At 39.4% G+C, this 27,657-nt stretch overlaps 2 protein-coding genes across 5 annotated transcripts; one reads left to right on the top strand and one right to left on the bottom strand.

Annotated features, from left to right (window-relative positions):
- The first annotated feature begins 349 nt into the window (after positions 1 to 349).
- On the top strand, positions 350 to 7,280 carry LOC106656503. 3 transcript variants are annotated; one of them, XM_014377506.2, is made up of 6 exons: positions 350 to 1,441; positions 3,327 to 3,507; positions 3,616 to 3,669; positions 4,110 to 4,294; positions 4,401 to 5,893; positions 5,969 to 7,280. In XM_014377506.2, the coding sequence occupies exons 2-6, from the start codon at positions 3,371 to 3,373 to the stop codon at positions 6,065 to 6,067; spliced, it is 1,968 nt and encodes a 655-aa protein (XP_014232992.1). In that variant the 5' UTR covers positions 350 to 1,441; positions 3,327 to 3,370; the 3' UTR covers positions 6,068 to 7,280. The 3 variants fall into 3 exon arrangements, with proteins under 3 accessions (XP_014232992.1, XP_023317857.1, XP_023317858.1); XM_023462089.1 differs by lacking the exon at positions 3,616 to 3,669; XM_023462090.1 differs by lacking the exons at positions 3,327 to 3,507; positions 3,616 to 3,669.
- Positions 7,281 to 8,730: 1,450 nt separating this feature from the next.
- Positions 8,731 to 14,540, bottom strand: LOC106656507 (solute carrier family 35 member F2-like). Of its 2 annotated transcripts, none has more exons than XM_014377512.2 (7): positions 14,128 to 14,540; positions 12,017 to 12,126; positions 11,650 to 11,843; positions 11,246 to 11,571; positions 10,936 to 11,146; positions 10,684 to 10,814; positions 8,731 to 10,143 (listed from the first exon to the last, which is right to left on the bottom strand). In XM_014377512.2, exons 1-7 carry the CDS (start codon positions 14,331 to 14,333, stop codon positions 9,894 to 9,896), a joined length of 1,428 nt encoding a protein of 475 aa, XP_014232998.1. In that variant the 5' UTR covers positions 14,334 to 14,540; the 3' UTR covers positions 8,731 to 9,893. The 2 variants fall into 2 exon arrangements, with proteins under 2 accessions (XP_014232998.1, XP_023317866.1); XM_023462098.1 differs by having other exon boundaries at positions 8,731 to 10,158.
- Between the last annotated feature and the right edge of the window lie 13,117 nt (positions 14,541 to 27,657).

Genomic DNA, 27,657 nt, shown 5'->3' on the forward strand with positions numbered 1-27,657 from the left:
GTTTTATATTGCACACGGACACGTCGTATAAATGAACCGCATTGATGTGTGTGTGCGTTCGCGCCAACTGAAAGTAAGTATACCGCAGTACGTGCATCTATTAGCGCTCGCGGTGAATATGGAAGTTCTCTCTTTTTGCGCACACGCGCGCGCGTGACGACGACGATTATGGAAAACTGCGTTACGTATATATAATATACCCGCATTTGCGCGCGTACGTAAGAGAGCGGGTTTGTGTATATAGTAGTGCTACTAATATCGAATGAATTGGAAAGGGGAGGGGGGCAAAAGTGCATCGAACATTTTGCGGCTCAAAAAAAGATGCAGTGCAGTAGAGCCGTTTACGCGGTATAGTAGCCCCGAGAGCTGCAAGTAGGAAACGGACTAAAATTAGTGCAACGTCCAACGTACGCGTATCGTATACATAGAAAATAGCTGCAAAGAGAGAAACTGGATATGTATATATTTACGGAGTATAAAATTTGACCGTCGCGCGCTCGTACAGATATGTATATCCACCGGTTTGGCATTTTACGCAGACATAACACGCAGGACCGCAACCTTTGACCTCCGGGTACATATATATATATAATACATACGGACGCTATCCACGGTGCAGTGGGGTTGCTGCCGACGCTCGCCGTCATATACATATATATATTTTATACTCTTATACCCTCTCTCTTTCACCCGGCTTTAGAGAGAGAGAGAGAGAGAGTACCTTTGCGCGCGCCTGTGCAAATTTTACGCGCACCCGCGGGGCGGCTTTCGTTGATGCTGTCTGTTCTCCGTCTATATATGCGCGAGTGCTCCGCATCCATACAGTGCACAGCCACCACTGTACGTGGGGGGTATATACATACATACATGTATATATAGGCCCCACACCGAGAGATTGTGTGCGCGCCAAATATCGATCGCCGCTTCCATAGGCGCCGTGTAGAGCTACTCTACTACTACTACTACTACTACTGCCCAAGCTATACCAACGAAGACACACGTCGTGCACTGCTGCTGCTGCATATAAGCAGCGCACGGCGACTGCATCAGTCGCTTGCAAAACACCACCGCGCACGCATAGCGCCGCGCAAATTTTTCATGAGAGCTTTTAGCACGCGACGCGACTCCTTCAACGTCTCATTTATTCTACGTGGACGGTAGAAAAATAAAGAGAGAAAATAGGAGAGAGTGACAGGTGGATGCCTACGTTTTGGTGTTTTTTTTTTCCTTTGCTGCTGCTGCACGCACGAGACCCGCCGCGGACCAAAGTGCAATTGCCGAGGTTGTCGGATACGACGATGTCGACGTCGGCCTAGCTGTCTCTCGACGCAAGAAATACGACTTCGAGGCTTTAATACGATACTCATCGCTTACGCAGGGATGATATACGTGCGAACGAGCTGGTGCTGTTGCGCTCGCACTCGTGGAACGGATGAAAGAGGTAAGCAGCAGTATAGTAGCGGTAGTTTTTATTCGCCCAAGGATATCGCGAATTGTAGCGCTGCAATTATTGCGAGCGATATTAGAGAGAGAGAGAGAGAGAGAGAGAGAGAGAGATGGGACGATGCACGTGTGTGACTAGATAAATATCGAAACGAGGAAAGTATATAATATCGCGTACGGTGCTATGTTTGAGTTTCAAAGCAGTTAAAATCAAAGTGCAATGGGTAAATATCGAACTTTTGTCGTACATCTCGTATCTGATTTTAAAAACATAAATTTTTGCCCGTCGATATTAAATTCATCGCGTTGATTGCGCTTTTATGTTGCATTACAATACGCGCTTAATTTATGTGTACCAGCAATCGTGCAAGTTTTCGTTCGAAATTTCGCACGAAGCTTTACACGTCGAATGAATTAAATTGAAACGGAGCCCGAGAGTTATTACAGTCGACGAAAAAACGAAAAAATTAATTTTTTCATTAAAGTCGCGTATATATTCGTCAAAGCTAAATGCTGCGATACTTATGAAAAAAAAAAGTTGGGCAAACTCGTTTTGCAGAGCGAACGAACAACTTTTCATAAAGGAAAATGACACAAAAACACTTTTAAGTTTATTAAGACGTTGACTCGTATAGTTCGTACTTACGTATAAGTTGCTCTAGATAAGTACCGAAGATCTATAATCGATTTTTTTTTTATGGCTATTGGGTATATAGGAGCTCGAGCAATCTGAGATTAAAAACCAAATTGAAATTGCAAGTAAAATAAAAATCGATCAAAGTTCCTCGAGTTTTTAGTGCGGACAAAGATTGCGAGTCAACGACTCTGGGTGAGCTCTAAAATTACTTTTTTGTCACAATCATTTTTAATCGCCTAGAATTCAAAATTTTGTCAATCACTCGTGAAAATGAATAAAAAATTATTTAATGAAAACCGGACAGACTGCGAATAAAAAGAAACTCGTTTGAAAATGAAATCATAATCCTGATTTATTATTATCATTTTTTTTTTTATTTTTCATAAACAATGCGTGAGGATTTTGCCTTGACTTCATCATAATACTTATCGAGTGTATAAAATAACTCCTATGCACTCGCGTGATTCTAAAAATAATATCTCTCCATCGGCACGGCATGAAAATACATATGCGATTCGAGAACAGCGCGAGGCAGCGCACACACATGCAGTTCATATGTAGTATTCGCTAGAAACGGATTTCCTACGAACAACAATTATCTTTACGTGGAATTATATTACCTAGACTCCCGGTGAATTCCATATGCATACGTACGCGAGTTACAATTTCACTTTGGCGCACAATTTATATACATAGTTCGAATTTCTCTCCGCGTATACGCATTAATTGTGCAAAACATTTGCTACGTTTCGATGCGATTAACAAAGGGCTAGCGCGTACAGAGCCTATAGAGTATATAATAATGTACGTTATAAGCTCGCGCGAAATGCAATATCGAGAGCTTTGCCGAGAACGAATTTATATTCTGATAAATTTGCCCGGGTGTAATAACCATATACCGACTGCTGTGCTGTCTGCCTGTGGTTTCGCACCGATAACGAGGACGACGCGATGATTTGAAACAAAACAAAAGTGGGCGGAATTTCGGTATTAAATACGATCTCAGTCGTATCAATTCCATAGCACGGCAGTGATGCAAAATCTCTCTCTCTCTCTCTCTCTCTCTCTCTGGCGCACTGCTGCGACCGCATCCGCCTTTTCATATACAGCAGCATCATGCGATATCTCTCTCTCTATTTTCTGCATTTTACACCGTAGCTATACTGTAAATAATAAAATAAGCCTCGAATTCTATCGATGATGCATTATTGTCGTGTGCCTCGCGGACACGACACGACACGAGCAGGGAATTAGAGAAGCGCATTCGGGGGGCCACGAAGCAGCACAGCCATGCGAATAGCGTCATGCTACTTCCGACGCTCGCTCATCATTGCGATCGGCCTCGTTATCGTCACGCTCGTCGCGCTGCACGTGCTGCGCAGCGAGGACCCGTTCACCAGCACGGACGACTCGAATCTGGAAAAGCTGTGAGTTGCGATAATTTCCATTGTTTCTCCATTGCGCACGATGCGTGCGGACGTTACGAAAATTAAGCATTTAACGCGTGGCTCTCGCGTTTTTTTTTTTTTTTTTAGTATGCGCCTGTCGCAGCTGATCAAGAGTTCGAACAACGAGCAGCGCTACGTACGGTGAGTATAGACTCGAGCCTCGGGCAATATTCCATTAAAGTAAATTTTGTAAAGACAAATTATTAAGGCCATAGGCCTTGAGTTATACAATTATTTTGACTTTGACGCTTGCAGGTTTCACAGATTTAGAGGTGTTTGCCGTCTAGCGGCAAAGACTTCAAGTAGAAAATAAATTTTCTTGAGACGGCAAAATATTGGTTTTCGGGTCATTCAGATAGTGCGCTTATTATTTCTAACGTTATCGTAAATAGAAAAGTAAACAAGCCAATTAGTGGTTATGTATTTTACAACAATTCAAATTGCCATATATGTTTTAATCACCGAACCGGACCGGTTTTAAAAGTCGAGCATATTTATTTTTATAAAATATAATCGCTAGATATCTCATTTTTGTGCATTATTATTCTTAATATTATCTCTATGTATCGTGTATTGAACAGCGATGGCTCGCCGGCGTGCAAACTGCCGAGGCTGGACATCTCGAGCCCGGAGATCATGCAGTTCATTCACGAGGTGCCGGCGCTGCAGTGCTCACCCGAGGACTGGGTCAAGTCGGACGGGCCGAGACTGTACATCGACGAGAAGGCCAAGAGTCGCTACGGAGAGATCACTTGCGCTATCAATGGTAAGCACCGCCGTTGTTATGTGTCGAAATAAATGTGATGTTTATGCGATGCATAAATAAAAAAAAATCCCCCCCCCCCCCCCCCCNCTCCCCCCCCCATCCGCAGAAATCCTTCGAATCGACGACAACAACATCGAGCTGAGCCCGACCCAGGAGACGACGACGGACTACGTGCTGCGCGCGAGCGACTACGCCGAGGTCAAGTGCGAGACGGAGACCGGCAAGCAGTGGATGAGCGTGCTGGCCTCGGTGCACGACGAGTCCGACGACGACTCCATCGCCAGCGACATCTCCTGGTCGAAGCTGCCCAAACGCGCCCTGCCCCTCAACGTGCTCGTGTTCGGCTTCGACTCGCTGTCGCGCCAGACGTTCGCGCGCAAACTGCCGCGCTCGCTGCGCTACCTGCGTCGGGGCCTCGGCGGCCTCGTGCTCGAGGGCTACAACATCGTGGGGGACGGCACGCCCCAGGCTCTCATACCTCTGCTCACGGGCAAGATCGAGCTGGAGCTGCCCGAGACGCGCAAGCGCATGGGCGAGCGGGCCAACTACGTCGACGTCTATCCGATGATCTGGCGGGATTATCGGGCGGCGGGCTATCGCACCGGCTTCATGGAGGACGTGGCGCACATCGGCACCTTCACCTATCGGCTCAAGGGCTTCGATCGGCAGCCCACCGATCACTACATGCGCACCTACTATCTGGCCGCCTCGCGCTACTTCAGCTACTTCAAGAGCTTCTGCGTGGGCGGCATACCTCGGCACTCCGTGATGCTGAATCACATCAGGGCCGTCTTCGACAGGTACAAGCACCAGCCGAAGTTCGTGTTCGGCTTTCACGGCGAGCTGTCGCACGACTCGTACAACGACATCGGCGCGGCCGACGACGATCTGCTCGCCTGGTTGAAGGGACTGAAGGAGGCGGGCCATCTCAACGACACCCTGCTGATACTGATGAGCGATCACGGGCATCGATTCGCGGAGATCAGGAACACGCTGCAGGGCAAGCAGGAGGAGAGATTGCCCTTCTTCTCGTTCACCTTTCCGGCCTGGTTCAAGCAGGCGCATCCTCAGGCTTACGCCAATTTCGTGTGGAACACGCAGAGGTTGACGACGCCCTTCGACGTGCACGCGACTCTGAGCCATCTGCTGGACTTTCGCGGGGTCAAGGACGGCGATCTCAACGATCGGGGCATCAGTCTGTTCGACAAGATACCGATCGAGAGGACCTGCGCGGACGCCTTCATCGAGCCGCACTGGTGCGCCTGTCTCGCCTGGGAGGAGATCTCGGTGGAGCGCGACGCGGTCAAGGAGGCGTCCCGATATCTGGTGGATTTTTTGAACTCGTACACGGACGAGCATCGGGACATATGCGCCAAGTTGCGTCTGGCCGAGGTGCTGTGGGCCGCGAGACTCATACCGACCAAGGGCATACTGAACTTCAAAAAGTCACAGGACAAGGACGGCTTCGTGGCGGAGCTGAGCGCCAAGACGCCGGTGACGAGCGAGCTGTACCAGGTGAAGGTGAGAACGTCGCCGGGCAACGGGCTGTTCGAGGCCAGCATCGCTCATCGAGTGGAGAACAATATTTTCTCGACCAAGGTCAGTGTCGTTCGTCTTTGAAACGCATGAAGCTGTTTTGAATTATGTGTTTTTTTTTTGGTTTTTGCTCTACAGATTACCGATATAAGCCGAATCAATAAATACGGATCTCAAGCGAGGTGCGTGGAGAACAGCCTGTTTCACTTGCGAAAGTACTGCTACTGCAACGACTGAGACGAACGACAAAAAATACAATGCTAGTTTGTTTTTTCTTCGTATTCATTGTTATACTTTTGAAGCAATAATTCACCACGAAGCGTGAATCAAATTTTACTGTACATATTTTAAACGCGACAAGAGCTTTTGAATCTCAAGTTAAGTGTAACTCTCCGTGAGTTAGCTAGTATTTTAATGAAACGAAAAAATTTGATTCAATTTTTATCGGTCGCATCGATGTACTTTGAGTGCATTACCTATGTGTGCGCCACCGAGTGTGTATATAAAATTTTATTCGATTTTCACGATACATATCCTTGAAGTATTTGTTCAAAACAAAAATTATTACTTCGTAAAAACTGTGTAAACTCACTGTGTTCACGCGTCGATGTGCAATCTATATGTTGCACGTAAAAACAGTATTAATGAAACAATGTCATTCGGATATTACAATAAGATTTAAGAGTCTCGTATTCAAAAATTGTACATTTTAATACGTAAAAGTAGAATGGAACGCCTATCTAGTACTGCTTATGGCACGTGAAACATAAGTAAAAATTTATGTCACTGTCGTAAGTTTAGTAAAAGTAAATATTTTTCATTGTAAATTTTTACCAAAATGTCTCAGCAGCAGTATCAATGCTGCTACTGTTGGTTTTTAATTTTGTTGACGTTAGAGAATGTAAAAAACCATGTGGTATTAATTGATGAATTCTTGAAGCACAAATACAATGTGATTTTTCATAAAGTACTAATGCACCAAGATATGAAATAGTATAATTTTACTCAGATTATAAACTGAATAGGAAAAGTAAATTTTGTAAAAATGAATGTTTATTTCGTCTACCCAGCACAATAAGATGTCTTATGAATCTCAGAGTCAAAAACATGTACGAGTCCTATCTCATCAATTTAGATAAGAAAATATCTTTCGGCGCTAGACCGACGATTTATGAACTAGTTCAATTCGCATAGAGTTTATTTTTGCGATTTTACTTTGAAACCTTCTTGTACAGGTTGAATCGCATCAGTGGTTAAAGAGACCAAAACTCAAAGTATAGATTTGTTTACTTACTCTGATGAGACTTCAATTTAAAAAAAGTGCTTCTGAGAATTATTTTAAACAATGTGCAACCTGAATTTCTACGTGAGAATCAATAATAAGATCTCGATGTGGATTTGAATTTTTCAGGGCTTCAAATTTTTTTAATAAAAATTTCTCAAAAGGTAATTCTACTTTCATCCTTCTTGTTCCTACTCATTCAATAATTTACTTCTTCATTTTTCAATTCACGATATAACTCTGAGACAAGAGATATTTTTAATAGTAAGTATACCTGATAGAAATCCTCAATACTTTATGGCTAGTTTTTGGCCAACGAAAAAGTTTTTTGAATATGACAGGTCCAGTAGATCTGGATTATGGAATTATAAAATATAGAGCCAAACAAGTAACCGAATTTTTCAAATCTATGTTTAGTCTTATACAATTTTTTATCTCTGCTACTAGCAGATTTACAGAAAAAATTGAGTTGCCATCTACTGGTGGAAGCTTAAAGTAGTGTTATCATATGCAAAGTGGTTGATAGCTGGTTTGAATTATTTCAAACAAATAAGTTATCAATTTCTGATCATTTAGAATATGTTTAGAAAATTACCAAAAAACAAGTCAATCTTTCAATATATATCGAATGATCATTTTTGAATAATTACTAATGCTCCACACTTTTTTTTTACTTAAGTAATAACAATCTCTATGTTCAATCATTATTTTTATAATTCCTCGATAAATAGAAAACTTTAAAAATTTCACATTAAAATGCCATAAAAACGTTGTTTCAATAGTTTATTAGCAGTATTTCATGATGAAATTCATTGGTTGAAAAGACTAAAAATGCTGTGAATGGAACATAACAAAAATGACAATTCATACATCATAGAATTTTATTTATTTTATACACGTTAATTATGGTTACATGATCAGTCACTAGGACAAATTCAATAATATTACCGACGTGAACTACCTTTTTTTAACGCTGTAGTATAGAGTAGTTAACAAAGGTATACAATTATGCGAAAACCCTGAAACAGTCGGAATAATATACACTAGTATTGAAAACTAGTCCGAGGAAGTGCCACTCAATACGATAACATTTTGATTTATGAGTCGATATTCTCATGTAAACGCTTAACAATAATTTTTCAACCGATAATTATTATACAAATTAATCAACATAGAACAGAGATGCATCAGTCTTCATAATTTTTATGAATTATCAATCTCATAGCTAGTCAATTGAGAGCTACGAAATTTCACCCAAATATCCAATATAGATATATCGTGTATTATATAATATTTATACTTTCTACAAGTATTTTTTTTCTTTCTAGTTTTAATACTCCTTGAGTATAGATGATTTACAGTGAATCGCAAATGATTGGTATGTTATACATACAGTAAACGTTATATTTATGAAAAGTAAACTACTTTTATCACATATTTTCTCAAATCAACTTATAGCCGTAAGTTTGAAGCATCAGAAACTTAGTGTTCGTGTAATTGAAGAACACATGAAATAATGCTTTTTCTTCTAATAAATTGATTTTATGTCATTGAAATAATGAAAAAAGTACGACGTAGTATTATTTACAATTAAATATTTGATTATGTAGCCTTTTATTATAATATTCATTGCGTATGATAGAAAAAATTTAGACCGTTTAGGTTTTTGACATCTATTTTTTTATGTATAAAAAGACGAAAATGTTGTTTATTCTTGTTCGATCACTGTTGTTGAAGAGTAGTGGGAATATTTCATCTCCTAAAGCGTACAAGCACCTACGATTTTCATTCCTATGGCTAATTTTTTTTTTTTTTTTCATAGATTTCATCATTTGGCACAAGAAAATTTTCTTCATTGATATTTTATTTTGGATGCCTGATAAAAAAGTGGAAAAGTTCTTGGCCCTTGAAAGATATATTTTTATTGTAAAAAGTTCATTAGAGTTTGTTTATTCTATTTCAAAACAAAAATTTTTCCAAAAAAAAAAAGACAATAGAAAAGTTCGCTAGAATTATTGTATAGTGTTAGTGGCTAGAAAATGTTCAGAAGTCTCAATTAATTCCTTGAAACATCGTTCCAGTTAAATATTCGTATTAGTCATCTACAAATTTTCCACTGAAAAAACATTTTGGCTATTCTCTAGCTTACACGTATAAATTTTATATCCTCTCGGCTCGCAAAGTAAAAAGCTTCAGAGGCGTGTGCGCTTGAAAAATCATACGAAATCTATCTAGCGCCCGCATGTAATTAATACGAGGCGTTGTACGAGAAAAACGTTATGAACTTTTTTTTCTTCTCTATATTAGGCCATTAATAGGCCATTTATTGTTCCCCTTATAGCATATTTGTTTTTTGTTAACAATATCCTTGTCGAGGGTTGTAATAACCCAACTTAACGTTCGATGAAAAGAAAAGTACTCGTGTGCTCTACTTGATCTTGAACCAATATTAAACATTGCACAAACATAGTCAACATTTTGATATATTTTTCTATACTCGTTTGAAAGAACAACAATCAATCAACAATATCATGAAAGAAGAATCAAAAGAAAATGAAAGAACTTCGCAGCCACTTTTCCAATACGATACAGCGAGTATTACACATATAATAATCCATACGCAACGTAGCATCAACCACCCCTCATCGGTATACGGCTAATTTATTAGCTCAAAGTCTCGTCGACATTTTCTCGATGCGGCCCGTCGTGGCAGTCCTCTTCTTAGACGTAGTACCTGTCCCGGTCGGACATTCTCTACCTATGCGGCAGGGGCTCGCCCGATCAGGAGCTGCGCATGCTGCCGTCGTGGAGATTCGTCGCGGAGGGGATGCGCGCCGTCGAGCGCGACGGCTTGAGATTGCCCTGGCTGCCGTAGAACGAGGTGAAGGCCGTGTCCGAGCTGACGCTCAGCGGCAGGGACTCGCGCTCGCTGCCCAGGGTGGAGCTGCGCCCGACGAGGCCGCCGTGCACGTTGTCCAGGGTGCCCGAGTTGCAGAGCTCGACCTCGCCGATGCCCGGATACGCCATGTGTCTTAAAATAATGTCACTGTTTTTCAAGGCGCGCAGTTTCGCAGGAGCGCAGATATAGGAGATTAGTATTCGATTGTCGACCTTTTTTTTTCGTATATATATTTTAATATTGATTTTGTTTGTGTTTCTTTTTTTTTTTAATAACGCACACACACACATCAAAATGGTGTATATTGACATACGGGTATTTGCATGGAGTATTGCATCACACGATGTTATGAGTGCAATTTTTGACAAAAAAATAAACAAAATATCAACGTCAAACATTGCGATTGTCATATTTAGGTCTTCAGTCGTGTTTATAGTCAGTTTTGCTCGTTCGAAAAAAAAACAGGTAAAAAAATATTTTCTACAAAACAATATACTTTATATATACGAAAAGAACAGTAAGCTGTTTCGGTCGGTCGATCATGGTATTATATTTATTGGACACGTGCAAAAAAATATTTACCAATTCTACCAAAAAAAAAATCAAGGAAATTCGTGTGGATATGCGTGCAAGTCGGTGCCAAGACACTTGTAACAATAATAATAATAATACCTGTAATCCGGAGCCGTGGGCTCGGAGTGGGGCGGCCTTCTCGTGCTCGTCGACATGGGGGTGCGCTTGATAGCGTAGGTGTAGATGCCGGTCATGACGAGGACGTACGACAGGAAGTAGAGCACGTGGAACTGCGCAAACGACGAAAGAGAAGAAAGAAACGTAGATAAGGTATATATATGCAAATGTGTGCGCGCCTGATCGTTGGAAGCGGTATTGAAAAACACTCGAAACAAAAAATTTGACTCGAACCTTATACTGATGTATGAGCATGCCGAGGAGAATGTTGAAGAAGTCGGCCGTGAGCAGGGTGAGCTGGAGCGACGTGGCACCGGTTTCGTACAGTACCACCGGTATGAGCGAGTAAAAGACGAACTGAGTGATGCAGTAGATGACGAGGAACGAGATCAGCAGGACGTTCTCGTACTGGAACGCCTCGAGCTGCACGCGTTCCAGTACGGCACTGTCGACGGAAACATTTTTACGTTACAAACGTTTCCCATAAATATCTATAGGTATCGTCGTCCTTCGTATAGCGTTGCACGATCGACGTTATACGTACACTTGCGATCCGCAGATTATCGTGCCGAAGAAGCCCATCATGCCCAGATACTCGATTATGTCGACGGACTTGACGGTGAGCTCCTGCAGCACCGTGATGATGGAGAAGAGCACCGCGCCACCGAGACAGAGCATGTCGCCGACCAGCTGATTCTTGCCGGCCGGCGCCGTCCCGGGGTCTTTGCTCTCCTCGATGCCGGCCCAGACGAGGCAGCCCACGCCCATGAGGCAGATCGACACGCCGACGATGTGGACCATGCGGTAGCGCACCCCGAGGACCAGACAGGACAGAGCCAGTGCCACGGGTATCGCCACGCAGTCCAGCAGCTTCGTTATGGCAAATTGCATATAGTCAAACGTTTGTTTCGCGATGCGCGTTGGATTCGATTGTTATTGTTATTGTACCTGGACACTGGCGAGACTGGTGAACTGATGGGACGCCGCGATGAGCGTGTTGGCTTCGACGTCGATCAGCGCCAAGAGGAGGTATCGCCAGCCGCGAGCGCGCAGAACGGAGAACAGGCCGTTGCCGGCGCCACGACAAGACATCCAGGTCGTGTAGACCAGCAGCATCATAACGTAGTGAGGAAGATTTTGAGCTGTAAAAACACATTTTTCATTTACGCGTTATCGATGTAATACCGTATATGAATTTGGATATATACGAACAAAGAGTTCCGGGCCATGAGAAATTTATCATAATTATTCATCGCAGATCTCTGGTTTGAGTTTATCTCTGGTCAATTATTTACAATAAAAATGACGATCTTACCGGTTGGTAGGTTGATTTGATAGGCCGTATTGATCTGGTGGTTGAGCAGAGTCATGAAGCAGAGCACCAGCGACAAGAACTGGCCTATTATTATTGCCCTCCATACCGCCCTGTGTGAAGAAGAAGAGCACATGCATGTTTTAACACACGACGAAAAAAAAAAGAAAAAACAGAAGAAGACAGAGAGAAAAAATGATATAAGACTTTAAGCACGTAAAAGGTTCATTGACACGCTTTTGTGTTATACATACACGAGCGCCTCTCGAGGCACCGAATTCCCCCCCTCGATCTCGAGTGTATGTTATAGGCTTTATATTTTTTTATCCCTCAAATTCTCGCGACTCGCGTCCCAAATAATTTGTCAATAATTGTTTTCCAATCATGCGCGTATCTATGGATTCGTATCACCCCGTCCCGATAATTGCCACGAGTTCAGCTGTAACCACGTAACAAGAGGATCAACGAGATGATAGGAACTGGGATTACGATCGAGAGTCAAAGGCAATGTCTCGGCAATTTACTCGGTCATAATCGATTCTCCGCTGCCGTGCCGACATTACACGCAGACATCGGATTGTCTGACGAGACTTTCCCCGCGTATATCCATTTATAAATGCTGTATCGAAAAAGCAACAGGTTTCCAATTCCGTCTGTGTTTTAACATATCAATCTTGAATAATCCATATAACGGTGGTTATATGCAACGATTGCGACCGCAGCCTATAGGCCGCGCGCGCGTAAGTTAGTTAGGCTTTTTGGTTCCTTTGCGTTCTTCAATTTCGTGGATCTCGTATAGTGGGCGTTGAGAATTTGTGCACTGCTGTATTTGGCCACGAAGGCGTCTTTTCAAAGTTAAATAAATATTTTTTATAGTAGTTGGAACGTTTGCCTCGCATTTTTCTCTTTGATCAAGCCGAAATTTACAAACGAAACAGAGATGAGCCAAACGAAGCTTTTCGGAGCTTATAATTGCTTACAAAAAAATTAAAAAAAGTAAAATTTGTTGAACGGTCAAATTTAAAAATATTTTTTGCAGGGGTTTCAAATTTAATTGTTCGAAAAAAATTATATTTTTTTATTCTTTAGTAAGCAATGAAGCTCCGAAAAGCTTTGTCAATTAAAAAATATGTTTTGCAAGGGTTTCAAATTTAATTGTTCAAACAATTTTACATTTTTTATTCTTTTGTAAGCAATTAAGCTCGGAAAAGTTTTGTTAATTAAAAATATTTTTTGGAGGTATTTCAATTAAAAATCTCTCTTTGTTCTTTAAATTCATGATGTAGCAAACAATTAACCGCGTATTCCTTTGTAAAAGTTATAAAAGCAAATCTCAGCGTACACTGCCAAGAGCTGCCCTGGCGCCGATCGACCAAACAACACACACACACACACACACATCATTCTAATATATAGCAGCCGTTGCTCGAGTCGTCGTCCTATATATTTTATAGATAGACTTATAGCTCCGTACATACTTCATGCAAGCATAGCTATACACATCGAACGAGCGGGAGAGAGAGGGCAACATCCTCCTTTCGGACTGGGGCTTCTCTCTCTCTCTATACCTAACGCGCACGCACTATTACGCAGGCCCCGTGCGCGACGAAAATTGCGCCAACTCTCTCGACTTCCACGCCTAGAAAAAAGTACTCGACACAGAAAGGAGAGAAAAGTAAACCAACGCGATAATATACAACAACGTATATACTTGCACGTTGTCGTACAGCTCGCGTGCGTGAATCGAGAAGTACCTTCGGCGAGACGCAAGCTCGAATATCGTAAGGGGGTGCGAAGAAAAAAAAAATAGAAAAAAAAATAAATGAAAAAGAGGGAAGAGAGATAGGGAGAAGCTCCCGGCGACACCCTAAAGCCGCTCGAACATAGAGCTCGCTGCAATTACAGTACGTAGTAGTAGTAGTAGTAGTATATCGCCGTAGCAGCGTGAGCTTGCGCGACGCGGCAACAAAGCTCTGGAGCGGCCGATGACGATCCCCACCCATTCGCTCACAAAGAGAGTGTCGTGCAGCTCGCGTACATGCTACCATGTATAGTACACGGAGAGGGAACAAAGTCGAGTGTGTGAAAATACACTATAATGTTAGCGTATATACCAGTGGCCCAATTCGGCGACGTAATTCTCGATCTTGTCGCACAATCCGAGCTTGCCGTTGCCGCTGCTGCGCCTGGACGAGGCCGAGCAGCCGCCACCGGCGGCACCATGGCTGTTGGCGGCAGCGGACCTCGACGAGGATTGATTGTTGTACTGCTGCGACGTCGGCTGGCCGAAGCGCACGGCAGCCACGGGTGGAACTCCCATGCCGTTGACGCGTCCGTCCGCCCCCGCGCGCGCGCCCACGGACCGCACCGCACCTCACTCGGAGACTTTTATCTGCCGCGAAACCTCGATGACTCGTCGCGCCGTCGTTGGTACGCGATAGGTATCACTCGCGCGATTTCGACACAATTAGGACCGACGAGGACGACGACGACGACGACGACGACGCGACACAGGGACAGTAGCGATGAAAAACTAAAAATAATCGGGGCATGTAGGCAGGCAGGCAGGCTGTCAGGCAGGTGACGCGCAGCGAGCGAGCAAAAGTATATATATATGGTATATATATGGCGTGGTTGAGCCCGGCCGCAGGGCTAAGCTCGACTGAAGAATGCCAGTGGGTGGTGGGGTGCTGCAAGCTGCACATACACGCATACACTATGAGGGATGCTGCGACGCGACGGGGTTTAGTGCGCGCGCGCTGGTTTTGCGCCGCGACGACGCCCCACACGCAGGCCGCTTCTTTCTCCTGCGATATATATATGAGCGCGTCCAGCATAAGTCGGCCACCCCGCGCGATTACGGCATTTTTGTCCGAAAGTGTCGTATGTTTAGCTCGCTCGGAAACGTTTACCAAGGGTCAGAAAAAAAATCCAAACCCATGGATCGATAGATTTTTTCCTCCTCTTTTTAGTGGTGTAACTCAAAAAATTCTTAAAAATTGATTTTGAGGTTAAAACTCGACTTGAATGTTTAAGTCGATTTATCCAAAAAATGTATCCTCCGATTTCAATTTAAACTGCACCAATCGAAAGAGGAGGCAAAAATGTATCGAAAACCATGTTTTCCAGGATGGAGAAATGATAAGAACTATTAAAGATATCGAGAAGAATAGCGCGGGACAGCGCGCGCGGACCTCTTTTCCTGCCTATGTCTTTTCGACTCGCTAAAAAAATGCTGGAAAAATAATTTAAACACGTAAATCGATAGATTTTTTCCTCTTCTTTCGATTGGTAATGCTAATTTTGAGGTCAAAATTGAAATACTAGAAGAAATATTGACTTAAAAATTCAAGTCAAGTTTTGACTATGAAAAAAATTTTTGGGAATTTTTTCAATAACACCATCAGAAAAAGGAGAAAAAAATCTATCGATTTACGTGTTAACATTATTTTTCCAGCATTTTTTAAGCGATTACGAGGGAGTCGAAAAGACAAAGACACGGCGCCGCGCGTGTGCCGCCGCTGGCGCACGGAAAACAGGTCCGCGCGCGCCGTCCCGCGCTATTCATCTCGATATCTTTAATAGTTCTTATGATTTCTCCATCCTGGAAAACATCGTTTTCGATAGATTTTTGCCTCCTCTTTCGATTGGTGCGGTTTAAATTGAAATCGGAGGATACATTTTTTGGATAAATCGACTTAAACATTCAAGTCGAGTTTTAACCTCAAAATCAATTTTTAAGAATTTTTTGAGTTACACCACTAAAAAGAGGAGAAAAAAATCTATCGATCCATGGGTTTGGATTTTTTTTCTGACCCTTGGTAAACGTTTCCGAGCGAGCTAAACATACGACACTTTCGGCCAAAAATGCCGTAATCGCGCGGGGTGGCCGACTTATGCTGGACGCGCTCATATATATATATACCAACGGTGTATATAGCTATGTGCGAAGCGGCGGCGGCAGCCGAGTCGAGTGTGTGCATCACCGTTATATATATTCATCGTTATGTGTGCGTGTGTGCGTGGGTGTGGGTGGGTGGATGTCTCGCGCACCAGCGGGGTTGTTGAGCCGCTCGCCAGCTGATTATCCCATATACGCACGAATGTATATATCTGCATGCTACGTAATGCACGGACCCCCCCTTGCCGTGTGTGCACCTCGTGTGCTGCTGCGCTTGTCTCTCTATACATATAGGTATAATCTCTCTATCTACCTATCGTAATTGGGACGCGACGCGCGCTCGGATTGCATCTCTATATATGTGCGCTGCTGCTGCTGCTATGCATGGGGTATTTTCCGAGACTTCGTTATACTTGGCGCGCACGCGTTATCGTGCAAAGCGATTCTTTTTTCAGGCTCGTATCGCGGCAGAGCTTTAAAGCTTTTTGGCGCTATTCCAGATCATTAAGCCGAGTAGTACGTCTGTAATTTATTGATTTTCTCCGCGGCGGGGGAGTCGCGAAATAATTAATAAAATGGTACGCACGCAGACGTGTTTGCGTAAGGGATTCGGCCACCCCACCCACCGCGTGCGCGCGTGTGCGACAATTTATAACATAATACATTGAAACATCGATATCGAGGTATCTGCTTGCGCGGACGAGGCGTCTGACCTAATATACGGTAAAACTACTTTGTATACTACAATATGTGTCCGATCATGATACGTCGAAATCGAGGCTTATTTTCTCGTGCAAGCGATTCGTGCAATTTCATCATTCTGCGGGGATCAATCGATCGAAGGAAATTGACTCGTTACACGCGCGCGTGGGATCGGAAACGTGGCAGATTAAAATGTGTGCGGTATATATACGAACGGTACCCGCACGCCGCTATGACCCCGAGCGCGAATAGAGAGCAGTCAATGCCGAGGCGTCATTGATCTTTGGCCTCAAGGCGCGAGAAAATTTCTCGTCTTTTGCCTTTCATAGTAGTGCATATATCTTATTTTTATTTATGATCTATGAAAATAAATGCGTACTCAGTTACTAGTGAATGTCCGTTTTGAAAAATATTCCATAAAAAATCATTAGAAGTACATTTGTATGATAATTATTTAATTCTTAAGTGAACTTTGCATCTTATTTTACATGTACAATTAGAATATCAAGTAGAAAAATTATAATTATTGCGTATCAACAAGTGGTCACTCACTGATCGAATCACCGATACAAGTATTCATTATATTAAAAAAAATCATAACTAAAAAAAGATCGTCGTAAACTCGTCCAGACATTGAAGTATCAATCTTACTCGAGTCGAGCAATGACATTGACGTCGCTCACGCGGCGCGCGTGCGACTTTGTAACGGAAGTGCAGCAGCACAACGATGAGGGCTTGACACTTACACCGGAATTCGCACGTGTATAATGTCAAAAAAAGAAGAGATAACGGCATACGACACCGCTGCTTCAGCTGCTGTGCCCTTAACATTGCGGGGACGCGATAAAAAAAAAAGAAGCACTCAAAGTCACTGGGTCAATGCGAAAGCGTCGACGATTCCCAACTCGATCGGCCGAACCAGTATAAAAAGCCGACGATCCGTTCGGAAAATCGTACACTCGGTTACGGCACTCCAGCAGCAATCAGCAGCAACAATGAGCCAGCTCTCGATCGTTCTCTGCGTTCTGGGCCTGTTCTTCGGAACCAATTCGGGTAAGAAACTCAAAAACATCATTCGTTTGGATTTTATATATAATACTAACGATCGAATTACTCGCAGCCGCGCCCGAATTCAAAGACGCGTCCAATAAAATCATCGGCGGCGACGGCGCCCAGATCCAGGACTACCCCTACCAGATCTCCATGCGCTGGATGACCCGCGGCCTCTCCAAGCCCATGCACTTCTGCGGCGGCTCTCTGGTCAGTCGGCAGCACGTCGTCACCGCGGCCCACTGCGTCGAGCGCAAGAACTCGCCCCAGGCCATCGCCAACATGCGCATCTACACGGGCACCAGTCGCTCGGACTCGAGCACCGGACAGTCGCACATGGTGCGCTCGGTCGCCGTACACCCGGGCTATCGGGGCGCCGCCAACACCTACCTCAACGACATCGCCGTGGTGACCCTGGCCGAGCCCGTCGAGCTCTCGGAGATGCAGGCCCCGATCAAGCTGCCGAGCCGCGACGTGCAGAACGGCGGCCGGGCCGTTATCACCGGCTGGGGCTACAATCAGTACTCGTCCCAGGTGACGCCGATGCAGCTCCAAAAGGCCAGCATGAGGCTGATAAGCAGCTACTACTGCGAGAAGAGCATGCCGTTCGCCATCAGCAGTACTCAGGTGTGCGCCTTCAACAGCCACAGCGTCGGCGTTTGCTCGGTGAGTTTTAGGAATTGAGCCGACCATGACGCATTTGCAGCTTGATACTGATATTTTTTTTGCGTCGTAATTTTACAGGGTGACAGCGGCGGCCCTCTCGTATCGAACGGCGAGCTCGTCGGCGTCGCGTCCTACGTCATTCAATGCGCTCGCGGCCATCCCGATGTCTACACCAACGTCTACCCCTACGTCGGCTTCATCAAGGCCATCGTGAAAAATGACCAAGCAAAAGCGTCCGAAGAGGCGACGGAGGATACCATTGATTTTTAAACAAATTTTATCGTCGCGTCTTTATAAGATCGTATGATTGGAGATAAATAAAGCGATTAAATTTAAATATCTTACATAGCAGTATTTCATACCTTGATAATAATTAATAAATAGTTGAAGGTAGCACAAAAATAAAATCTTCAGTGCTGGATATAATTTATTTAAATATATTCAATTATATTATTTTTCTTTGAATTAAATGAAAATGACCTTTCATTTAAGTCATATTGATTTTACCTTAAAAACAATAGACTACTGTGCTTACTAAGCAAATGAATGATAAAGTCGCATTTCGAATAGTTCACCAAATATCAAATATTTCGCATTATATTTATCGCTTTGGAATAAACACCAAAAATACTTTTGATTGAAAATAACAGCATTTTCCTTTGAAAAATCTACGTGAAAATGCTGTCTCATACAGACGCTGATATTGAAAATAAAGAGATTTTGATTAAATTTTGGAATGCTTGTGTTTCAGATAGTGTCTCAAAAATAATGAAAGCTGCTTTTTTACACCCATTACAAAACAAAAGTGTGAAAATAATTGGTCGACTGGTCATGAGTTTATTTCTTGTTATTCCAATTTTTGGCTCGGTAAATATCTCATTCGTTACCCATCGATCATATCAATATGCTCATCGATATTATTATCTCAACAGATGCTGAGGTTTATATTAGAAACGAAGGAGGATAATATCAACAACATAATTTTGTTTCAATGTTTGTTTGAAATTATGTTTTTTTCAATGGTTCAAGTATGTTATGGAATAATGATCCTGTTTGAAGATAAGGTAAATTAAAATTTTCTATAATTTGACATTTTTACTTGCCCTCGGTTGGTCCTCTGCAACTTCTCGTTTTGCTGAAAGAGCATAATTGTGTCCGTCAAATAAAATACTCTCATTGTGATATTATGATTTTCAAGTTGAATAAGGAATTTCACTGGATGTCTTGTATATGGTTTTACAACGATGACATTCAAAAAGAAATAACGATGAAAATACTGAAAAAATGGTTTCACTTTGGAAAATACCTAGCAGGTCTGATAAATCAAACAATCTGTAAAGCAATGTTTCATTAGAGCGTACGACTATTAAACCATTCAGTATAAAGTAGCCAATCTTAAATAAAAAATGTGTAATTGCTTGATTTATTTCAAAGTTACGATTTATTACATGAAAATACTTATGATTACCGTATAATTATTCATGATACACAAGCATGCACCATTTTTACAAGAAAGTTATAATCTTCTTGTAAAAATTATCTAATTCATAAAAATTATAAACTATGATAATTTATACATAGTTTGTATAGTATAAAAAATATTGTATTTAATGCTCTAATGAACCAATGTCATTGTATACAGCATGTTCCTTAATTCATTCGCAATGTTATTTTGAAGTAAAAAGAACACAGGTATAAAACGAGATTCTCAATAAAATTTTAGATTCGATACGTTGTTCAAAAGTAACAAAAAAACACAACTTTGTTTTTATTTGGATAGAAAAAGGTAAGTTCAAAAGGCAGGGACTTTAAATTTTCGGGATTTCAGTTTGTTGAAATCTATAAATCAACGTATAGAATCAAAAAACTTCGTGAAGATTTTGATTTAGAATTATACAGTCTGTATGGCAGTGAAGTAAGGGACACCTTGTCATTTAATCATTTACATGAACGTATAATATAGTTTTTTGTAGGTGGATTAATGATATTGACGAATGGGTTCGCTGTTGCTACAGTACCTGTTCCTATGATTACAAATTATGTACTTGAAAGCAATCGCACTATGGATAAAAATTTACCACTGCATACATATTTTTTAATCGACGAAAATAAAGTTTTCAATCACATTTTCATTCTACACTTTTGTAGTCTCATTGTATTTGCTAGTTTAGTTGGGGCTTTAAATTTATATCAATGTTTCATCATCGCATTTATTATTGCTGAAATTCATAAATTAAAGTAAGTACGATTAAAATTTGAATGATGGAAAAATTACTTACCATCATTGAACATTTTTATGTAGTTTTTCCATCTCACGTTTTACGAAGCAGAGCCAACTTTTAATTTTAAAATTTATGTTCACCGTTCTTCATTTGCATTCTCTTATTTATATTTGCTTTTAATTTTATTTTTGATTTATTTTTAATTTTTATAGATATTATCTTAAAGAAATGGACTCAAAATATGAATTTGAAATTCAGAAAAATCAAAGAGAAGCTTGTACACAGTTGAATAAAGTCATGAAAGGAATTATTGAAAAACATTACCAATGTATAATGTACGTTATTTTGACTTTTAAATTATTTTTCAAGCGGTAAACTATTATATGCAATAGTATGAAGAAAAATGTCTTTTTTCGCACGTTTTTTAGTGCGCAAAAAGCATTTTTGGATGCTTGTGTGCGGTAAAATGCCCCATTTTGGACACGGGTGTGCGGTAAAACGCCTCATTTAAATGAACGTATTTTTCCCCTACTATTACATAAAATTTTGCATGTAACACGTGCCCAGCTTTTTGCTCACAGTGTGCGGAAAAAACCCTCACTCGTGCCGGCATAGCCGGCACTCGTGTCTTTGTCCGCACACTCGTGCCTAAAAACGCCTTTCGGGCACTTGTTACATAAATAACTATTATTTCATTGTAGATTGTTCAAAGAATTAGATTCCATCCTTAGACCTGTCATGTTTGCGGCATTAGTGGGAACGTGTTGCTCTCAAATAATGACTGGAACTGGGGTAATCTTTTTTCCGCATGAGCGTATTAGTATCTAATGTTCAACAGATTGTTATTTTTATTTATCATAAGTTTATACGAATCAGTAAACTTTAAATTTCAAATAACTAGCTATCTTATTATACTTTAAAATTGCTATCATCAGGCTATAATTTTAATGAAAACACATAAAGAAGAAGCCATGCAAATGCTTTTTGGATTCTGGGGCTCAGCTCTAATTATTATTGTCATATGCATTCCGGGCCAATGTTTAAGTAATGCTAGTGATGATTTATTTGATAAAATGTAATAGAATCTTTAATTGCAAATTCATCAATTGATAGTTGAATTGAAAAATGTTTTTTTTTATGAAACAGTTATTCCATCGAATGGCAGAACTATCCTCCGAAAATTCGATCCATGATTGTATTATTTATGGTGAGAGGATTGAGGCGATTTTCACTAACAGGTGGTCCGACAATCGCATTGAATTTTGAAACATGCCGCAAGGTGAGTTGGTATATGCAAATATCTACCGTATCAGTTCATGAATTTTTTATAGTAAAAAAACGTTGTATGTTTTTAGATATTAAAAACTAGTGTGTCTTTCATAGCAACATTCAGATCTCTTTATGCTTCAAATTAGTTTCTTATTCTCTTTTTATTATTAAATGAATTACACGTGGCTTTTGAAAAATATTTATAAAAAGTTTTGCAATTGATCCAAGTACCTCAGCGAAAGAAGAAAATTAAATCAAAACGTATTAAAATTCAGTTATGAACTTGTAAAATTACATTAAATTTGTTTTACAGACTAAAATTTATTGTTAATTTCGCATTTTCTTATATGTGAAAATCAAGATCTTACTTACTCTTTAATTAAAGAATCACAACAAAATTGATTGTGGTAATTTTTGAGTGAAAACAATCTCTGAATTTTGTTTTAATCGGCAAAATCAATAGGTAATCATTCGAATTATTTTAATCTGATACCAACAAAGCCAACGCTAGAAAATTAACCCATCTCTACTTATCTCTCTCTTTCTACTTATAAAAAAGAGAACGGCCGAAAAGTGAAGCCGCGTAAAACGACCTCTGATTGGCTGACTCTGACGACGACGCCCGACGCGAGCCGATCACTCTATACGAGTGCCTGTGCTGCTAACTGTCAACAGACAGTTAGTACTTGAGTAACCTCAAAATTCGAATGAAAAAATTGACGCACGCGAAGCGCGTTTGAATCGTACTATATCTGAACTATTTCTAAATCTTAAACTAACCTCAAAACACAAATAAAAAAATTGATACGCGCGGAGCGCGTCTTAAACGTCTAGTACTTGTAATACTTGTAAAAATCTTTGTTGTATTTTGTGGTTAGTAATATACATTTTGTAAACTTCTACAAATAAAATTCGAAGTTAGTTTATTATACTTGCTTACAATATCCTATACTTGAATTCGTCAATTGTTTTTTTATCAGTGTAGAGCTTAGCAAAGAAACAATTACATCGTGTGTATTAAATATAAACTGTTTTCCCTTATAATTGTACTTATTGTGTCACGCTGTGTGTATTTAAACGTAAATGTAAGCAGGCGAGCGGTCTGTGCGTATTGATCACCGGTGTCTCGCGGACACCAAGAGCGTATAGCGACAACAGCGAGTTTTAATTATTATTAAACCTATTTTTATAAGCAAGCCTCGTGTACATTTCTAAGTATTTTAAACCCTAACCAAATCATTTAACACGTATAAACGTTTGATACAAAATCAATCGAGGAATCAGTTTAATATAAAAGTATTAAATTTTTATTTTATATTTTCTAATTCGACATTAAGGTTGTATTCCTTTATAAAAGTGTAAAATCACTGTTTTAAATTTTTATAAATATAAAAATATATAATGTTCGCTTTATACATTTATATCAGTATAACATTTCCGTTGTAAATTTTTATAGAAGTATGGAATGCTACCTTTACACTTTTATTAAAATATTATTAAGACAATTCTAACGTTTTACGGAGAATTTTTATATTTTTGTGTTGAGTGTATGTATGTATAAATTATAGTGGACAAACGTATGCAAATATACATGTAATCCATATTTTCTTCTGATTCATTGGAAGAAATAGTATTGTTGCCAAGAATTATTATAGGACATACAATTAGAATTCAAGATATAAAAAAATATCATAAAAATTTCAAATTACAGTTTTTAATTAAAATTTGACAAAATTTTTCTTTCAAAAATTCACACGAAAATACTGCGTCATACAGATTTTAATATCAAAGATAAGAAGAATCTGAAACAATTTTTTGCTGATTGTGTATCAGATAGTATCTCGAACATTATGAAAGCTACTTTTTTACATCCTTTACAAAGCAAAAATGTGCAAATAATTGGTCATCTTATCTTGAATTTGTTTCTTATAATTCCAATTCCTGGTTTGGTAAAATTTCATTCGTTGCCCTAAAATCATATTTATATACTTATCAATACTATTCTATAAACAGATAATCAGGTTTGTATTAGAAATGAAAGAGGATAGTATTAATAGCATAATTTTGGCGCAGTGCATTTTTGAATGTACATTTTTTTCAATGATGCAATTATGCTACGGGTTAATGATCTTTTATAAAGATAAGGTAAAATGAAATTTTCTTAAATTAAAAATTATTTGATTCCAATTCAATAGAATGAAAACAGAGTAAAATATAATGTTTAATTTTGATATCATGACGCACGTATTTTCAAGTTACTTAAGGAATTTCACTGGATGTCTCATATATGGCTCTATAATGGTGTTATGGAGAAAGAAATAACGATGAAAGTACTGAATAAATGGTTTGACTTAGGAAAATTACTGGCAGGTCAGATAAATCAAATAATGTGTAAGAGCAATGGATCATTAGAGCATATGCCTTTTACATTGGTCAATGTAAGATTGTCATCTAGTTATATACACTGCTGTCCAATCACTTTTGCCATAACTGTCTTATTTATTTTGAATAAAATATTTATTATCGTGGAAATAAATTTACAAATACAGAAAAAAAATGATGTGCCTAATGCTCTAATGAATCGATGCCACTGTACTAAATACTGAGTGTCCTTTGATTCTTTTAAAGTATTGGTATCATTTGATAAAGAAAAAATTCTGAACAAAAAACTTATAAAAAGCTTAAAGATTTGATACCCGTTGATCAAGTTTATCGATTTTGCTACCAGGTTTCTCCCGACAGTTCACCGCGCAGATAAAGAATTCTTAGAAAACCTGTTAACTTACATTTACCTATTTTCGGATTTCTTGTTAGACTTTGGTTGATACTTTTATCAGTGAATTAAGGACCTCTGTAATCGTTAATATTTATTTACGATACGTTTTTTTATAGGGGCATTAGTTATATTTACCAATGGTTTTGCTGTTGCTACAGTATCTGTTCCTATGATCGCAAATTATTTTCTTGAAGGCAATCACACGATGGAAAAACATTTGCCTCTTCATACCCATTTTTTAATAGACGAAAAAGAATATTTTAATCAAATTTTCGTTCTACACTTCTGTAGTATAAATGTATTTGGTAGTTTAATTGGAGCTCTAAATATTTATCAATGTTTCATCATCGCATTTATTATAGCTGAAATTTACAAATTACAGTATGTACAATTGCAATTTTGATCCTTTGTCTTCATTAAACAGTTTCACTGATTTTTTGCCTCTTACGACGTAGCTCCAACTATGCACATAAATTGAAATTTCACAATTAAATTCTTATGTTTATTATGCAAACGTGCTTTGTTTTTATTGTTTGAGACAATTTATTCTTCTTTTATAGATATTATCTTAGAGAAATGGATTTGGAATATGAACTTGAAGTTCAGAAAAATGGAAAAAAATCGTTTCTAAAGTTGTTTCAGTCCATTAAAGAAGTTATTCAAAAGCATAACCAACTTCTACTGTGAGTTATCATGACTTTTAAAGTGTTTATATCTCAGTGAAGTATAATAATTATTTCAGGATGTTCGAAACATTGAATAATTTCATTAGACCCGTGATGCTTGCGGCATTAGCGGGAACGTCTGCGACTTTCGTCATGACCGGAGCTTGGGTAATATTTGATGAGTACTTTAACTTTTTGCTTCCTCATAGAGGAAGCTATGTGATAGGCTTGAAAATGAGATTTGGAACCAGACATCGTAGGAAAATTTGGGTTACACATTTGGAAACTACATTGAATTACCTGCAAATTTATTCGATAACCCTAATTTTTCGCCCCAACGTAAAAACCGCACTAATAAATCCGAGGGGCATAATTCAATTATTTCATGTGAAAATGAAATATTTCGAAAAATTTGACCTTGCCATCGGAAAACTGGCGTAGTTTTCCATCGAAAACTTATGTTATATATTTTTTTCTATAAGCATTTAGAGATTTTCCTGTCGAGTTAGAAATTAAGGAGGTTCGGGAGTCTCAGAGGGGGACGAAGCGGGACGCGAGGGGCTCCTATACTTCCAATGTTAAATTTTCAGCGCTGCCAACTTCGAAATAACACGAAATTGTAGGTTTTTTCAATGAGCTGGCACACAATTATAGCTATTATTAATAATTCAATCATTTTGATGAGTTTTTTTCGATGTTTTAGGCTTAAAACAATACTCTATTTGTCATTAGAGTCGAATGAGCACATATTTTTGTTGTTCTAGCTCATTTGTTGGTTAGGGTACGCGCAAATGACCCACGAATTTTTACACATAACAATTTATTTCTCGATAACTAAACGGTCGATGAACTTCTTTTTGCAGTCAAATTATTCCTTATTAAATTTCCTACATGTACGTATTTTTTTCTATTTAGTTTTTGTTTTTTTACATTATGTTTATGCTCATTGAAAGCGAAAATTCATGATTTCTCGTAAGAAACCATGTTAAATGGTCAAAAAATTTTTTCATCATTTTAACAAAATTTTGCGGTGAAAAGTTGTATTTTGATATAAACATTCATATTATAAAGTTTCAAAGCAATTGAACGTGTTTTAAAAATTTGGCTGCATTTCGCTGAGACTCCCGAACCTCCTTAAGCCATTTCGCGCAATAATGCCCGTTATCCCGAAATAAAGTAGTTTTTGCTTCCACAGATAAACTCAAAATAATTTTTAATGGTAATACGACGTAACATTGTCCACAGACTAACCACTCAAAACTTTTTGTCTACTTGAAAATTAGAGCGCGAAAGATTCGTCGCCGAGCGGCTATGTCGTTACGATCAAATAAGGCACCTTCTTACCGTGGCGCGTCGATAAGTTCTCACCAAGCCGCAACAAGCGAATAAGGCAGGTTTTTGCAACTAGAGCTTATAAGTGTACTTTTAGCGCTTGAGAGATAATTTTCAAAAATTCCCTAAAAAATCAAACTAAATTAAACTTGAACCTAGCTAAATTATCAGGGAGATTTTTTACCTTTACCTGCCGAAATCATCATTAGAGCAAAACTTGCAGATAATTAGTACCAGACTTAACTTTTTGAATAAATCAGGATATATTTCATTTTCAAATTTTATACTTCTGATGTAGCATATATTTACCTAACGTTCAACAATACATGAGTGTATTTCAACCCTTTTATATTTACTTGAACCCTTTTATCAACTTTTTATATTTTTATATTCCATTTTCAGGCTATAATATTATACGAAACGCATAAAGGAGAGGCCATGAAATTATGCTGTGGATACTGGTGTTCAGCTTTAACACTCATTGTTATATGCATTCCGGGTCAATTTCTCAGTAACGCCAGTGATGGTTTATTTAATGAAATGTAACAGAATCTAAAATTTTAATCCTTTACTTTATAGTTGAATAAAAACATTATTCTATGTAACAGTTATTTCATCAAATGGGAAAACTACCCTCCAAAAATTAGATCAATGATCGTTCTTTTTATGATAAAAGGAATGAAGACCTTAGCACTTACTGGAGGACCAACATTCGCATTGAATTTTGAGACATGCAGTCAGGTGAGTTGGTAAATGCAAATATCTAGGAATTAATTAATAATTTATTATAAAAAATTTCCAATATTTTTAGATATTAAAAACAACTATGTCGTTTATAGCAACATTCAGATCTCTCTATGCTTCAAATTAAATTTTCTAAACTTTATTCAATATTAACTATATGAAAAATAGACTTCCGATGAACATAATTATCATAGTATAAAAAAATTGTTTATTCAACTTTTGTTTGTGCCACCATAGTTTCTATTTTTAGAAAATCAATAATTTACACCATCAATATATAAATTACTGATTAAAAGTGTGTCAAGCTCACTACTATC

The sequence above is a fragment of the Trichogramma pretiosum genome, unplaced genomic scaffold (genome assembly GCF_000599845.2).
Source record: "Trichogramma pretiosum strain Unisexual culture from Peru unplaced genomic scaffold, Tpre_2.0 scaffold20, whole genome shotgun sequence".
NCBI classification, from domain to species: domain Eukaryota; kingdom Metazoa; phylum Arthropoda; class Insecta; order Hymenoptera; family Trichogrammatidae; genus Trichogramma; species Trichogramma pretiosum.

What these genes read in the sequence shown, in the direction of transcription:
- LOC106656503 (XM_014377506.2), top strand. Translation starts at nt 3,371, where the DNA reads ATGCGAATAGCGTCATGCTACTTCCGACGCTCGCTCATCATTGCGATC. An exon ending in GACTCGAATCTGGAAAAGCT is followed by an intron (nt 3,508 to 3,615) that starts GTGAGTTGCGAT and finishes TTTTTTTTTTAG; the next exon opens with TATGCGCCTGTCGCAGCTGA. An exon ending in ACAATATTTTCTCGACCAAG is followed by an intron (nt 5,894 to 5,968) that starts GTCAGTGTCGTT and finishes TTTGCTCTACAG; the next exon opens with ATTACCGATATAAGCCGAAT.
- LOC106656507 (XM_023462098.1), bottom strand. Translation starts at nt 14,333, where the DNA reads ATGGGAGTTCCACCCGTGGCTGCCGTGCGCTTCGGCCAGCCGACGTCG. An exon ending in TGCTCATACATCAGTATAAG is followed by an intron (nt 10,815 to 10,935) that starts GTTCGAGTCAAA and finishes TCGTTTGCGCAG; the next exon opens with TTCCACGTGCTCTACTTCCT. An exon ending in CCCACGGCTCCGGATTACAG is followed by an intron (nt 10,159 to 10,683) that starts GTATTATTATTA and finishes CTTGAAAAACAG; the next exon opens with TGACATTATTTTAAGACACA.